Source organism: Halichoerus grypus, chromosome 6, assembly GCF_964656455.1.
Source record: "Halichoerus grypus chromosome 6, mHalGry1.hap1.1, whole genome shotgun sequence".
NCBI lineage: Eukaryota > Metazoa > Chordata > Mammalia > Carnivora > Phocidae > Halichoerus > Halichoerus grypus.
Genome location: NC_135717.1, coordinates 68,552,252 through 68,565,929, shown reverse-complemented (window position 1 = coordinate 68,565,929; position 13,678 = coordinate 68,552,252). Strand labels below are relative to the sequence as shown.

Genomic DNA, 13,678 nt, shown 5'->3' with positions numbered 1-13,678 from the left:
CATCTATCAGACCCTAAGATTGCACTGCAGAGGTAGCTGCTTACAGCTGGTCCTTTTGGCTTCATGGTTGCTCCTTTCTTGGATTAAAGGCACTATTAAGAACTCTCCATTTGGGGCAACATGTTTAATCTTTCATGAGAATAAATCTTCAGTGCTGCTGTGGAGTTCTGTCACAGAGCTTTCCACGGAGACCTGGAAGGCACACGACTGCTCTGTATTGTGGCTGGTGAGCACCTATCCACCCTGGGGCTAATAATGCCTGTAGGTGGTTGAACTGCGGCAGAGGCTGCTGGTTGCCAGTCAGTAACTCTCGTTCCTCTCTTTATTACTAATAGAACTTTGATTTTATTCAGACCCATGATAGTGCCCAGTCAAAAAGCTTGACCACGTCACTGAGTTCCAACAAATGGAATATAAGCAGAAGGGCATAAGATGCCCTGGAAGTCTCTCTAAAGGAAAGCTAACTCATTTGGAAGGAGCATTTTTCCTCCTGTCAGATACCTGGAAAGTGTTGAGATGGCTGTCAGCCTACTAGCCATCTTGGACCATAAAGTTACCTTGAGGATGGAAGCCACCACGAGAGAGAAAGAGGCTGGAACAGAAAGATACAAGGAGTTGGCTCCCCAATTGCCATGGTGTTGATGTTGCAGGATTTCTTTTCCTCTGGTGCCCATGGTTCTTGGTCACACTGCTTTGAAGAATGAAGAGGTAGACCAGACAAAGAGTAGTGGGCAGCAAAGGAAAGTTGATTGAGCAATAGTACAAAGCTCCCAGAGAGGGTTACCATGGAGTTTTTAAGTCTAGCGGTTTTGATGGGCTTGTTGGTGGGCTGTTTTAATCTGATTAACCCTCCATGAGCCTGTCACCCAATCAGGTTTTTGTCATCTACCTATCACGTGGGAAAGAAAAGGGTGGAGGGCTCCTTCCAGGGTTGTGTAAAATCCTTTCAAGGGTGGTTTCATTTTATGGCATGAGACAGGGGTAGGGCCTGTCCCTGCCTGCCTTTCTTCCAACTATCCTTCATTACTGACCCGCTAGCCCTGGACAGCCTGCCTCTGGACTCCTTAGAAATGTGAGAGAAATCAGCTTCCATCTCATTTAGGCCACTGTTGTTTCTAATTTTCTGATGTAAGCTGCTGAATCTGATCTTAACAAATGCATTTGGGATTGTAAGCTGTTACCTTTGGATTTCCTAGCTGGAGGATCATTGTCTCATCCTCCTGGGAGGCAGCAAGCTAAGCTGAACAGCATGGATTTTAGGTTTGAATCCCTCTCTGCTGCTAGCCACATGCTGCTTTTTATCTCCTCTTCTCTGTATCCGTTTGTCTTTCGAAAAGTGATATGCATTAAATTAGTGCATACAACATACCTGTCACACCATAGGGACCCAACGAGGTTAGTCTCCTTGTCTTCCCCTCATCCCCGTGTTGAGCATTTTATTTTAAATACTCAAAAGAAACAGGTAATGCATGTTTGAGTTTATTTCTCCGCAGGCCAACCCTGCCATCATAAGTGGAGAAACACCAGCAGGGTTAGGCTAGGTAAAAACCACCACCGTGACGGCAGCGGGAGTGCAGGACAGAGGGAACTTGCCAAGCCAATGGAGTCTCCATGTGATCTGGCACAAACCTCCTCTCACTCAAAGCGAAGCTAGACTCTCCGGCTGAAAACCAACCAGAGGCCCACTGGACCTGGGAGGACTGATGCTCCCAGTTTTCCATGGTGCTGTTGTCCCCCAAAGGCTGAGCACCAGGGTGACTGGCAGCATTTCCAGCCTGTGGAACACAAGCTGACCACCTGGGGAAAGATTTGTGTGGGGGGTAGAAGCAGAAAGGCCGACTTAGCTGGCGAGGCACAAATATCTCCAAACCTAAGTGCATTTAAAAGGACCCCGAGCAGGCAAGTTGTGAGAAAGGCGCTCTCTATGGACACTGTGGATGAATGCTTTTGGGCTGCCAGCCAGGCTCATAAACACCCAGTGCCCTGCTCTAACATAAGAAAAATAGGCTTGGGAGAATTCAATATTGTCAGGCTCTTGGCTGGTTCTGAAGTATGGCAAGGGGGAGAGAAGTAAGAGAAGTTACTGGAATGGGGAAATGGACCACCCTGGTGAGAGAAATAATGGCAGGGCTCCCTACCCCCATGATGACCCAGTCCTCAGGCCTGTACAGCTGTGGTTTTCACATCATTCTACTCTTGGACCCTTCTGGTGGGGCAAAGACCCCATGGACTTCCAATTTTGCCAAAAAAATAACTATATAATCTTAGAGTTGGAAGAGATCGGTTAATTTAGTTCAGTTCCACTTCTCCACTTGCAAAGTGTTCCAGAGAGAGCAGGGGAGGTGGCCAGAGTCACAGCCAGTTAATGCAGAGCCAGGACCGGGATGGATCCCCCAATCCCTAGGTTGTGTGTTTCATCTTATAGCATTAATTTGGTCAAGGGACTTCTTTTTCAGGTTTATTTTCTTATGCGGATTCAATTACCAACCAACTGGGAGTAGCTCTTACTTTAAAAGCTGCATTTGAACATGATCTGAAATTTCAGACTACTGAGAGGGCCTTGGAACCCTCAAGTGTGGAGACCCACACACATGGGGCCAAGAAAGGAATGAGGACAAGTCTACAGAAGCAAGTGGGGAAGAGAACGAGCTTAAGCTGGAAAGAAGGACCAAATCATTTTTTAAAACTCAGAACAACAGCTTCTAGGTTTCCTGGGCTACTAGAAACAAATCGAGAGCATGACGGGGTGCTAAATTTGCATCTGCTTCCAGAACTGGGATACTAGAAACAAGGAGGTGAATCCCTGTAAGAGGACTAAGGCCTGGATTTGCAAACCTACAAGCTCGCCAACAAGCATTTTCCCTGTACCCCGTAAGGTACAGGTCTACCTCCGTTTTCCATTCATTGAACACCCACAATGTGGGCTTTTCTAGATGTTTGGTTCTTATATTCAAGGAGTAGGAGAGGCGGATGGGGAAAACAGAAGCCAGGGAAGGGACATGGGCAAGGTCACTTGGCTAAGAAAGGAGCCCAAAGTCAAACCTAATCCCCAAATTGACTGTAGGCCTCTTTCCACCCTGTAGTGAGTCTTTGCAGGAGATGTAAGGGGAGCTCGGTCACCCAGGAAATACTCAGTGGAGACCAAGAGGTGCTGGAAGTCCTTGGACCGCCCGTCCCTGTGTTAGGACACCATCTGAGCTGCAGCCGGTGCAGGGACCAGCCCTGAAGGCCCACGGGGCAGCTCGTGCACCCACAGCCAAGGACAACGGACAGAGGTACTTTCATGCAAAATGTTTATTTGGAATACGTGTGCTACTGAGCAGGCCAACCATCCGGAACGAGCAAGTCTTTACATTGTGCGGAGATACAAGAGCTCCCTGAACACATTCATCTGGGCTTTACTCCTCTTCACCCACCTCCACCTCTCGTCACCTTAAGACCTTTGGTGCGGCCTGATCCAGGGGTGATGAGCCGCGGCTGGAGACTGCCCGCTACCCGTTGGGTCTTTTCCTGGGACCCTCTCTACCTGCCTCCTTCCATCTTCATGGTGCCCAAAGAAATGATGAGCAGATACAGAGTTTCTGTGGGGTTACGGGGCCTTGTATTCACATTTGGGAAGTTTTGTTTTTTTTTTTTTTGTTCTTCGAGATGCTTCTGCTTAGCTTTCCTGACAGGCCTGGGCGTGAGGGCTCAAATTTCAGCTGACCCAAGTGGAGAGTAATTCATTGATTTTTATAATCTGTAGGTTACTGCTTTTCTCCCTGGCTGGGACATATGGTTTTCATTTCTAATTTCTGCCATATGTTCTCAAATTGAACTTGCTTTTGTCTCTCTCTTGCTCCGTGACAGTGAGTGTCACACACGTCAGCCCTGCCACGGAGTGGGGGTGGGGGATGAAGAGAAGTCTCGCTCCTATGGCTTGGCTACAAGCCGCAGTGGACCCGGCTTCTGTACGGAGAAGGGGATGGATCACCTTATGGGGAGCGCTTCCTCCTCACCCCGCCGCCCCCCAATCAAGGCAATGGGACCAATGGCTGGATAGTCTGGACTTGCCTTTGGGTTCAAGTTTCAGTCACTGCACAGAGGCCACAGAACAAGGACCTCCCTGTCTTCTGTAATAAACACAACTGTGACAGGGGCTCTCAAAAGTCAAAGCCAGGAATCTGCAGGCACTCTGCCCGCCTCTCCGCACTGCTGATGAACCCAAGGACTGTTTCGATGGGCAGCTGGCTAGACCATATTGACCTTTTGAAGAGGCCTCAATCTGGACTGTAGTCTTAACCACTTTTTTTTTTTTTTTTTTTAAGTAAAATGTGAAGGCTCGGGACCTATTCTCTCTTTAACCTTATTTTACCATCCCCCTCCTTCTTCGCTTGGTGGGTCCCAGGGTGGACCAACCCACTCTCCTGGAACAGGACCTCCCACCATGCAGACTCTTAAAGGTCACTTGGAATCTGTCTCTTAAATCCTGTCCTGAGTAGCAACTCTCCTCCCACAAACAGATGTACAGAATCTGCAGTTACAAACAAAAGAAAAAGCAAATGCGAAAATCCCCCAGGCCTGGGAGCGCTGCAGCCGGAGACTCATCCCACCCCGAGAGCACAGACAGATCTGGCCGAACAAGGCCCGGACATGCCAGTAACTGCTCACGAGAGCTCAGGAAACCGGGAGGGTTTCTCTGAGCCCGGCTCTTTAGGGAGTGGGAACCCGGCTGTACTGGTCACTTTCCAAGAGCTGCTAACCTGACACTTAATTGTGTCCTACTTCATCATTTTAAACAAAACAAAACAGAGCAAAACAGCCAAGACACACAAACACAGTCTTTGGCGGGGGGGGAGGGGGTTGTCACAGATGAAATGGTGGCTTCATCATATTTTCCATCAGTCCTTTCTGCTCCGAGCTGGGAAGGAGTCAACAGTGGGGCGGCTGCGCCCTTCCTCCTCAGAAGCCCGAAGCCAAGCCACCACCAGAGTCCGTCATCCTGCTGCTGCAAAACGCGGTCAGGGGCTAGTTCCAGAGTCATCTGAGTTCACACATTTGAACTTGCATTAACCACAACACTTCAACCAACAGTCAAACAGAAGAGAAAAAGTTCGACTTAGAAATTGCACATGGATTGAAACCTTCACCTACGATTCTAGTAAGGAAACCAGGATCTCAGCAGATACGTTTTCAGGGACTTTTAAAGAAGAAAAGCATTCTGCAAACGCGCGCAGGAGCTGTGTGCCTTGCGCAGGCAGTTTTCTGCAGCCTGCAGAAACATAAGGTTGAAAATGATATAATGAAGGTACTTGGTTTTCGGTAATTTTGAAATTTTCTTCAAAGCAAGGCAATTACAGCTCTATTACCAACGTGTTTTCCCTTCTTTTGTAAATCAAAAAGTACAAATACATTTCATGTGCAATTCCTCATGTAATGTTGAGTACAAATGGCCAAAGGTAGAACTTTTAATTTTATAAGCCCCAAATTATGAAACACCAACAGTTAGCATACATATGAGAAAAACAATGACAAACACAAAATATGAGAACTTTTTTTTTCCGGCCACAAATAATAATGGATAGTTATATATGCATGAGAAGTGGTAATAATAAAAGAATAATTAGCATTAAGTTCAAAACTTCTGGGAAGCTATTTTGGATTAGAGAATGTATTATTTACCTCAGAATGTGCAAGCTTAAAAGTCAAATTGTCAAAGTTATCCCCCCAACACACAACAAAAGATTTATATACAGGCTGGAATCCAGATACTAAGGTTCAAAGTATAAATATTGATAATTTCAACTAAATTCAGAATGGTTTCAGAAAGATGGTACAACTTAGAATAGAAACTGAAAGAGTATCCTATTTTGCTTTGTGATATACGTAGGTTACCCTATTTTTTTCTCTTCAGGATCCTTTTCTTTCTCTTGAGGAATAAGCTAAAATTTAGTTATTTTGATTAAAAGAAGTTTTTAGATGGGATCAACATACTGAAGAGGAAGTCAGAACAGAGATCATAGATATGTGTATATGTATGTGTCTATGTGTGTACGTCTATATATGCACGCCTTCTTCCTTTTGCAATTGAAGGAGAGAAGCAGACCCCACAAAGACCTCCAGGTAGCCACCCTCGTTTGGTTCTAGTAGATGACTTGAGTGATTCACCAACTATAACAGGCTAACTGACCTCTTCCCCATTAAATGTTTCCTGGGAAAAAGTTTCTAACCATTCCAAATGCTGAGACTTGGCCCATCTCATTTGCTGGGAAAGCAAGAGCCTACTACAGCCTTTCACAAGAGCCAAAATCTGGAAAGAAGTAAGAGTAAGAACCAAGAGTGCAGATAAGTGTATTTGAAATGATTGTTCAGAATTACTTAGATTCTGTGTTGTTTATTACAGTCCAAAGACATGAAGTTCTTATGAAATAAAGTCATATGGTACAGATAAAAATGGGCCAGTCAGAGTTGTTTGCAGGCCAAATTGCAGACCACCCAACAGTTCATATTTTAGGAATTTGAAACGTCTAAAAATAGATAAGGTGGTTTCTCAAAGAAAAAGAGAGAGAGAAACAGAGAGGGAGAAACAGAGGGAAGGAAGGAAAGAAAAGGGAGGGAAAGAGGAAGGAAAGAGACAAGAAACCATTCAGGAAGTGTTAGCTAACAAGATACCTTACTTCGAAAGAAGGGGCAAATGCATAAAAATGCATACAATTTGTGCAGGCTACTGCAATAGTAAACACAGTTGAATACATAGGCCTTGGAGTACTTTTGTATTGGCATATATATAATGTCTCTGGCACTTTTAAAAAATATGCAGAGACTAATAATTAAGGATCATTCTAGATAAAAATACAGTATTTTGTAAAGGGGCAGGGGGAGGAAAGTCTGGTCTCAGGGGAGATCTCCACAGACAGATCGAGATGAAGCTATGTTTTTTGGTAATTCTAGTGGATATGGCAGCAAAAATAGTTGTAAGGATGTTGGCTGGTTTTGAGCAGGTTATTTTCAAATATCACCTTACAGCTACATTTGCAAAAGCATCTTTGTGAAAAGTTCATTTTATTAACCCTGTAAAATGTCTATATGGACATCTCTTTCTAAGATAAAAGAAAAGGAGCTAAGTTGTGAAGGGGTAAGGGATGTGTGCTTTAAAACAAACATGAACCCTTTCTGGGTTCCTCTCACACAAAGGGATACAGACTCTTAAATAAAATAATACTTCCTTAAAAATCTGCCACCTCACAATTGTTTACATCATAGAAAAATAGCATTTTTTGTAAAAAGAAATATAGTTACTTTGTTAAAATGGTCTATTTTAAACCAGCAATTATTTTTCATATAAAGAATTTCTAAACAACCATACAGAACATAAAAATAGATAATACTGAGGGCAAAGCAGATGATGGCGTGTTTGCGAATGATCAAAGTATTTCATCGCCAGATAAATAATACTCTGAGTACATTATGGTACAAGTTTTAATCTTTTAGGAACTTAAAAAGATATTGCTTTTATTCTCTGATGGCAAGTTACTTATAAATAGAGTTACTTGCAGCAGCAGAAGGCCAAATTGATTAGAAATGGGTCGTATATATTCATCCCATTTCCCCTAAACTCAAAGTGCTGGAACGCCGGGCAGTTGGCCCAAGTCCCAAACTCCTTAACGTGAGCATGGACCACAGGCCGTGGAGATGCACAGGGGAATTTATGACATTCACAGTCCTTTCAAAATCATTCACGTTCGAATTTTCACATAGAACCAGATTAACACCAAACTATTTACCAGCTTGGCTAAATCCATCATTACGGAGAGTTTATGTGACTCCTTTCTAAATAGAGGTATTAACTCTTCATATTATGAAAACAGATGGTTTCAATGGACTACTGCTTTATTTCCACAAAGTGATTCTGTAGGGACGAGGAGTTTCTTGGTGGCAGTGGGAGAGGCTGCGACGGGATCTACAAGCCAGCAGGTTCCAGCCTACACGCGGGCGAGCCGGGAGGGCAGGCCAGACAAGACGACACCCAGTGAGTAAACTCTAGTGATCTCGGGCTTCACTGGCATCTCCTCACACCCTCTCCACTCTGCTAGGGTCATAGGAATCTGTGAAAAAGCAAAAAAAAAAAAAAAAAAAAAAGCAAAACAAAAAAATTAGTGGTATATTCAATTAGTGTGTTTTCTGTTTAATCCTCAGACCATAAATAAGTATGTTGAGGGGACAAAAAATCCACAAGTGTAAAGTGAATGCTTAGACATTTAAACAATATTGATTTCACCGAGTAAGAAACTATCATCAAAAGAGTGTTTTAAAAGGACATGTATGATCATTACCTAATCACAGATGGAAACATGTGAGTTGCTTAATTTTTTTTTAAAGATTTTATTTATTCATTTGAGACAGAGAGATACAGAGAGAGAGCATGAGCAGGGGGAGAGGCAGAGGGAGAGGGAGAAGCAGACTCCCCAATAAGCCGGGAGCCCGATGCTGGGCTCGACGTAAGGCTCGATCCCAGGACCTGGAGATCACGACCCAAGCTGAAGGCAGATGCTCAACCATCTGAGCCACCCAGGCGCCCCATGAGTTGCTTAATTTCTGATAGTTCTTTCCTGTGGTCCACAGTGGAAGAGGAGGGCATCGGTAACACTAAATGCAACACTGGTAAACCAGCAGTGCTATGTCTGGCTGATACTAAGGATCTTTTCTTTTCTTTTTTTCTTTCTTTCTTTCTTTTCTTTCTTTCTTTCTTTCTTCTTTCTTTTCTTTCTTTCTTTCTTCCTTTCTTTCCTTTCTTTTCTTTCTTTTTCTTTCTCTTTTCTTTCTCTCTTTCTCTTTTCTTTCTTTTCTTTCTCTCTCTTTCTTTTTTTGTAAATTACAACTCTAATGAAATCTTGCTTTAAAAAAAAATGCATCTTGGGGCGCCTGGGTGGCTCAGTTGGTTAAGTGACTGCCTTCGGCTCAGGTCATGATCCTGGAGTCCCAGGATCAAGCCCCACATCGGGCTCCCTGCTCAGCAGGGGGTCTGCTTCTCCCTCTGACCCTCCTCCCTCTCATGCTCTTTCTCTATTATTCTCTCTCTCAATAAATAAATAAAAATCTTTAAAAAAAATTTCATATAAATGAAAAAAAAAATGCATCTTTGTGGGGCACCCGGGTGGCTCAGTTGGTTAAGCATCTGCCTTCGGCTCAGGTCATGATTCTGGAGTCCCAGGATCGAGCCCCACATCGGGCTCCCTGATCTCCTCTCCCCCCCTCCCCACTCATGTTCTTTCTCTCTCACTCTCTCTCTCAAATAAATAAGTAAAATCTTAAAAAAAAAAAAAAAAAAAAAGCATCTCTGTGATCAAATGCTGTCCCTGAAAGGCTTGAGGACCCTGAAATCCTGACCACTTGGCTGGCAACGAGAGACCTGCTGTCCCTGACTGCCACCAGCCAGCAAACAGGCCCCAGGATGGACACATGATTGGTAGCACCCTCTTCTAGGCCTTCCCACACACCCGGGTGTACGGGCCTGGGCCATCGCACTGACCCATTCCACAGCCCACACTGGAAAATCCCAACCTGGGCCCAAGTGAGCAGTGGGGTTTCCAAATGGGACACCATACACAAGGACAATGGTCCAGGGCTGCCATGAGGGCTACAGCTGGGTGATGCTGAATCTGACCCCCTGCGGACTCAGATCTCTGGGACCCAGTCAACCCCGAGCTCACTTGTGTGCCTCCTCTAGTCAGAATTTCCTGCCACAGCAGTACAAAGGTGTCCTAACTGTTTAAGAAAAAACACTTACGAAATTCGGAAGGATTGGTAGAATTTGACAGTTATAAACACTATTGCAAAACAATCTCTGCTCAAATCTGTCTGGACCACTGTACATGACGAAGACCGTATAGATCCCAATTTCTCTAGCAGCCAAATGTTCTCCCACGCCTCCCCCCACCATCTCAACTCAGCCTCGATCCGGTTACGATCCATACTACAACCGTGACGACGACGACCGTGCTTAGGGTGCAGAGTCAGACGTTAGAAACCAGATAGGACACAGTGCCTGCATGTAGGAAAAGCAGCCTGCTCCACCTCCAACGTGATTTGCTGCACCAAGTGCCCACGTGGCTAAAAGCAAGGGGGGCTCAGGCGGGTCTGCTGCCTTCTGATCTTTTACACTTGGCCACACCCAGTGTGATGACACAGGCTACCGACCGCCGAGAGCGGCATTTCTGTGCTGAGTCAGCCTCCTGGGTGCGGAATCCGAGGGGGCCCTCCTCTGAGCAAAAACATCTTTTTCTCCACTGGAAATGGGGTGGGCGGTCACTAACGGATGACACGGCGGAAGGGGCACATTTTCAGCTGCTGAGAGGCCAGAAAGAGCTTGAGCATCTATTGAGCCTCAAGGTACATACGGTGGGCACTGAGCAGCTCACCTCGGGCCGGGCAGAGGGAGACACCCCCACAGAACAGGCCTGCACCCCAGAGCCTCACTGCTGAAGCTAACGGCCCAGAGCCAGGGAGCCGGGGAAAGAACTCTGGAGGACAACAGGCTCCTTCTGTGGATCGTGGACGGTGTAGGTCCAATAAAAATACAATGTGAGCCACATAACGTTATTTTAAATTTTTCTAGAAGCTGTGTTAAAGCAAATAAAAGGGAACAGGTGAAGTTAATTTTAATAATATATCTTATTTCACCAAATATATCCAATTATCATTTCGACAGGGAATCAATATAAAAATTGAGAAATTTAAAAAAAAATTTAGACTCAGCCTTTGAACCCTGGCGTGTATTTTACACTTGCAGCCCCTCTCAGTTTGGATGAGCCCCATTTCAGATGCTCAAGGAACCACATGAGACCAGGAGCTGTCATCCCGGCTGATGCAGGTCTGGAGGACAGAGAGGTTACTCTGAGTCGTGAGAATCCTGGCTCCGGTGGGCAATATTTCAGCTGGAGACCACTCACTGAGGCCTACCCTTGTGGGTAGTTTGTGCATTAACACGCTTGAGAGCTACTGACCTCGAAGCTGTGCTGATATCCAGCCTTCCCCCGCTTGGCACCTCACACCCTCCCAGGATGCACCCCCGGCCCAAAGCAGTCTCTCCGTGTTCTCTTCCTGTGCCCACACGGACAGAGTCTGCCACGGAAGCTACGGAACCAGCAGGCTCCGAACACTACCAGTGCCTGGATTATGCTTCCAAACTGGAACACGATCCATCCAGCACAGATAGGATTTTGTCACCTGAGTTAGTTCTGAGGGGCTGCCTTCTTAGCCGGCACCACTAAAAAGATGTCAGCTGAAAGGACCACCTTTAAGTTGCAATAAAGGTATTTATGATACAATGGGTACTACACCACCACACAGATCATTAAGTTCTAGAAGGGCGTGTGTGCTTGTGTATGCTGGGCAGGGGGACATCACAGATATCCGTGACATAAACTTATTTTAAAATTCCAGAACAAAATCTGGATCTAAGTGGGCTGTGAATTTGGGAGCGGTGAAGTGGCTCCTGCCCACCGGGATGACGGGAACAGAGGTGGGGTGGGGATGGAGATGATGATTCGTGTGTGTAACATGATAAAATACATCAAGAGGAAAACAAAATCCAAAACTTTATCAGCAAAAAAAGCAACAAGGCTTTATTCTAACTTGTGAAGCAACAATGAGGGGAAAAGCTAACATATCTCAAAGCCTGACCATCTCCATCCTATGATCTGCATTCCTCTCAGAATGATTTGGGACAGGCCTGGTGACTGTCACATGAGGGGCCGATGGAGGTTCACCTGAGCCCCGGCGCGTGTACGAAATCGTCCCTGATGGCGTCCTGCTATGCAATTATTTAAGAGTGTCAGAGGGAGCCGTGTGGCATCACGAGGAGCTCTCTGCCTTTAGATTTGGGGTCATTTTATTATTTTATTATGTACTAATAAATGCATCAGATGGAGAGGGAAAAAAAATTCTACTGATTGTCAGTAACTATAGTTTGAAAAAAAAAAAAGGTTATGAAGAGCTGTTTCTAATGGCTGGCTAACATTAAAATTGGCATTATCTACATGTTTTCAGATACCTGTCCAACCCCATCCACATGCCAAATGATCAAGCTAAAAAGTGAGGGAGTGCTTTACTGAACTAGAAGTTTTGTGTTATAAAATCCTCCCAAAATATGTGGGCCGTGGACTGAGACACAGAAATCTTGACAAACTGGCGTTTTAATATAACAGGATTTGTCTCATTTTAAAACCCTTACAGTTCTTGGGATGAGACAGGACAGAGGAAGAAACTCATTTTAGCGCACACTTAAAAGCAAGTGGGCATATTTTGGGTGGGGAGAGGGAGGGACCAGGAGAGGAATTAGGCTGAAGCCTAATAAGTCCCAATAGCTCAAAAAATGGGCCATGTAACACTTTTTTCCACCATTATGGCAAGAGTTGCACATCTTAGTGTTCTCTTTCTTGGCAAAGACCAAATTTGTCAAGTCAGATGATCCAAGAGGGCCCTGACCAATGGGTTATTTCAATCATGTATTTTGTATAAGCAACTGAGCAAACTTGGCTAACACTCCCAAGAATCATAGTGCATTTGTGGGAAAATGTAAAGACTGCCACGGGGATGTTTTGTGGAACAAGAACTCTGGACTTTTCTAGCTGAAATAAGGAATCTTGGCCAGTGACTTTTAAATCCTTGGATTTCCAAGTAGGAAACAGAGAAGGTGGGGGTAAGGGCACCGCCCCACAGTAAGACCAGAGGGCGTGGCTCAGGAGGGGTGCCCGGGGCCCCTGGTCAGCGAGGTCACACACACGAGGGCGCAGTTTCCCCTTACTGTAAAAAGGTCCGAATGAACGATTCAAGGTCCCTGCCTGTCTACGGTTTACGATCAGGCCTTCTGACATGTCCCTCCACTCTTCTTTCTCATTAGTTCTAGAATGTATCATTGCTAATTCCCCAGCCCCTGAAGAAAATGCTGGAAACAGAGTTGCCTGTTTGTGACAGAGCTGAGAGGTAAGAAATCCCTGTTGCTGCCACCAGGAACCCGCCTCATGGTTTGACCTGGAGCAGCTCTGAAGGTGTTAGGGTGACCGAAGGGAGAGGCCCGCAGGCCTGCGCGGCCCTGCTGCCAAAACCCTCCGTCCTGGGCTTTAGCACTCAGACCTCAGGGGGCCTTCTGGGACACAGCTGATGGGTGAACCTTTTATAAAGGGGTAGGGTGTTGAGAAAGTACAAACTGTTCCTTTTATCTCCTAAACCTTTTTCAAGTTTCATAAAAGGTGTGGTAGCAAAAACAGACAAAATGGGGGACAAAGGATTTTGGAAGGTGCAGTGTAAGACACAACATCATGGGCTGGGCAGTTTATATCATTATCTGGCTACGTTTTTCTTATCAGAGTTAATAAAGAGCGTGCGGGTGGTCTGGGTGAACGCTTGTTTTGGGAGAGAGAGCAGACTACCCACGTTATGGCCTCCCACAAGGCTCATCAAGGTGTTGCGCCAAAGCTGGAATACTTTACTGATTTACCTCTTCATGGTAAGGGACCCAACACTTGTTCATACAGATAACTGTATATAATTGTTTGCATAGGTAATTTCCATAAAGATATAATCCTTCACAACACACCACAGGATCTCGATTTTTAAGCAAAGCCTCTGGGTAATTCTTTGTAAAAAGAAGAATCTTTTGGAACAATAATTCATAATCTCAACTTCACCAATGCAGGAT

The 13,678-nt window shown here is 45.2% G+C and overlaps 1 protein-coding gene across 3 annotated transcripts in view; it reads right to left on the bottom strand.

Annotated features, from left to right (window-relative positions):
• Window positions 1–3,279: 3,279 nt before the first annotated feature.
• JCAD (junctional cadherin 5 associated) overlaps window positions 3,280–13,678 on the bottom strand; it is a 77,638-nt gene continuing 67,239 nt past the window's right edge. For all 3 annotated transcript variants that reach the window (XM_036099641.2, XM_078075316.1, XM_036099640.2), the window contains exon 4: window positions 3,280–8,084. In XM_036099641.2, coding sequence (XP_035955534.2) covers window positions 8,050–8,084 — 35 coding nt within the window. In that variant the 3' untranslated portion in view covers window positions 3,280–8,049. The remainder of the gene's footprint in view (window positions 8,085–13,678) is intronic.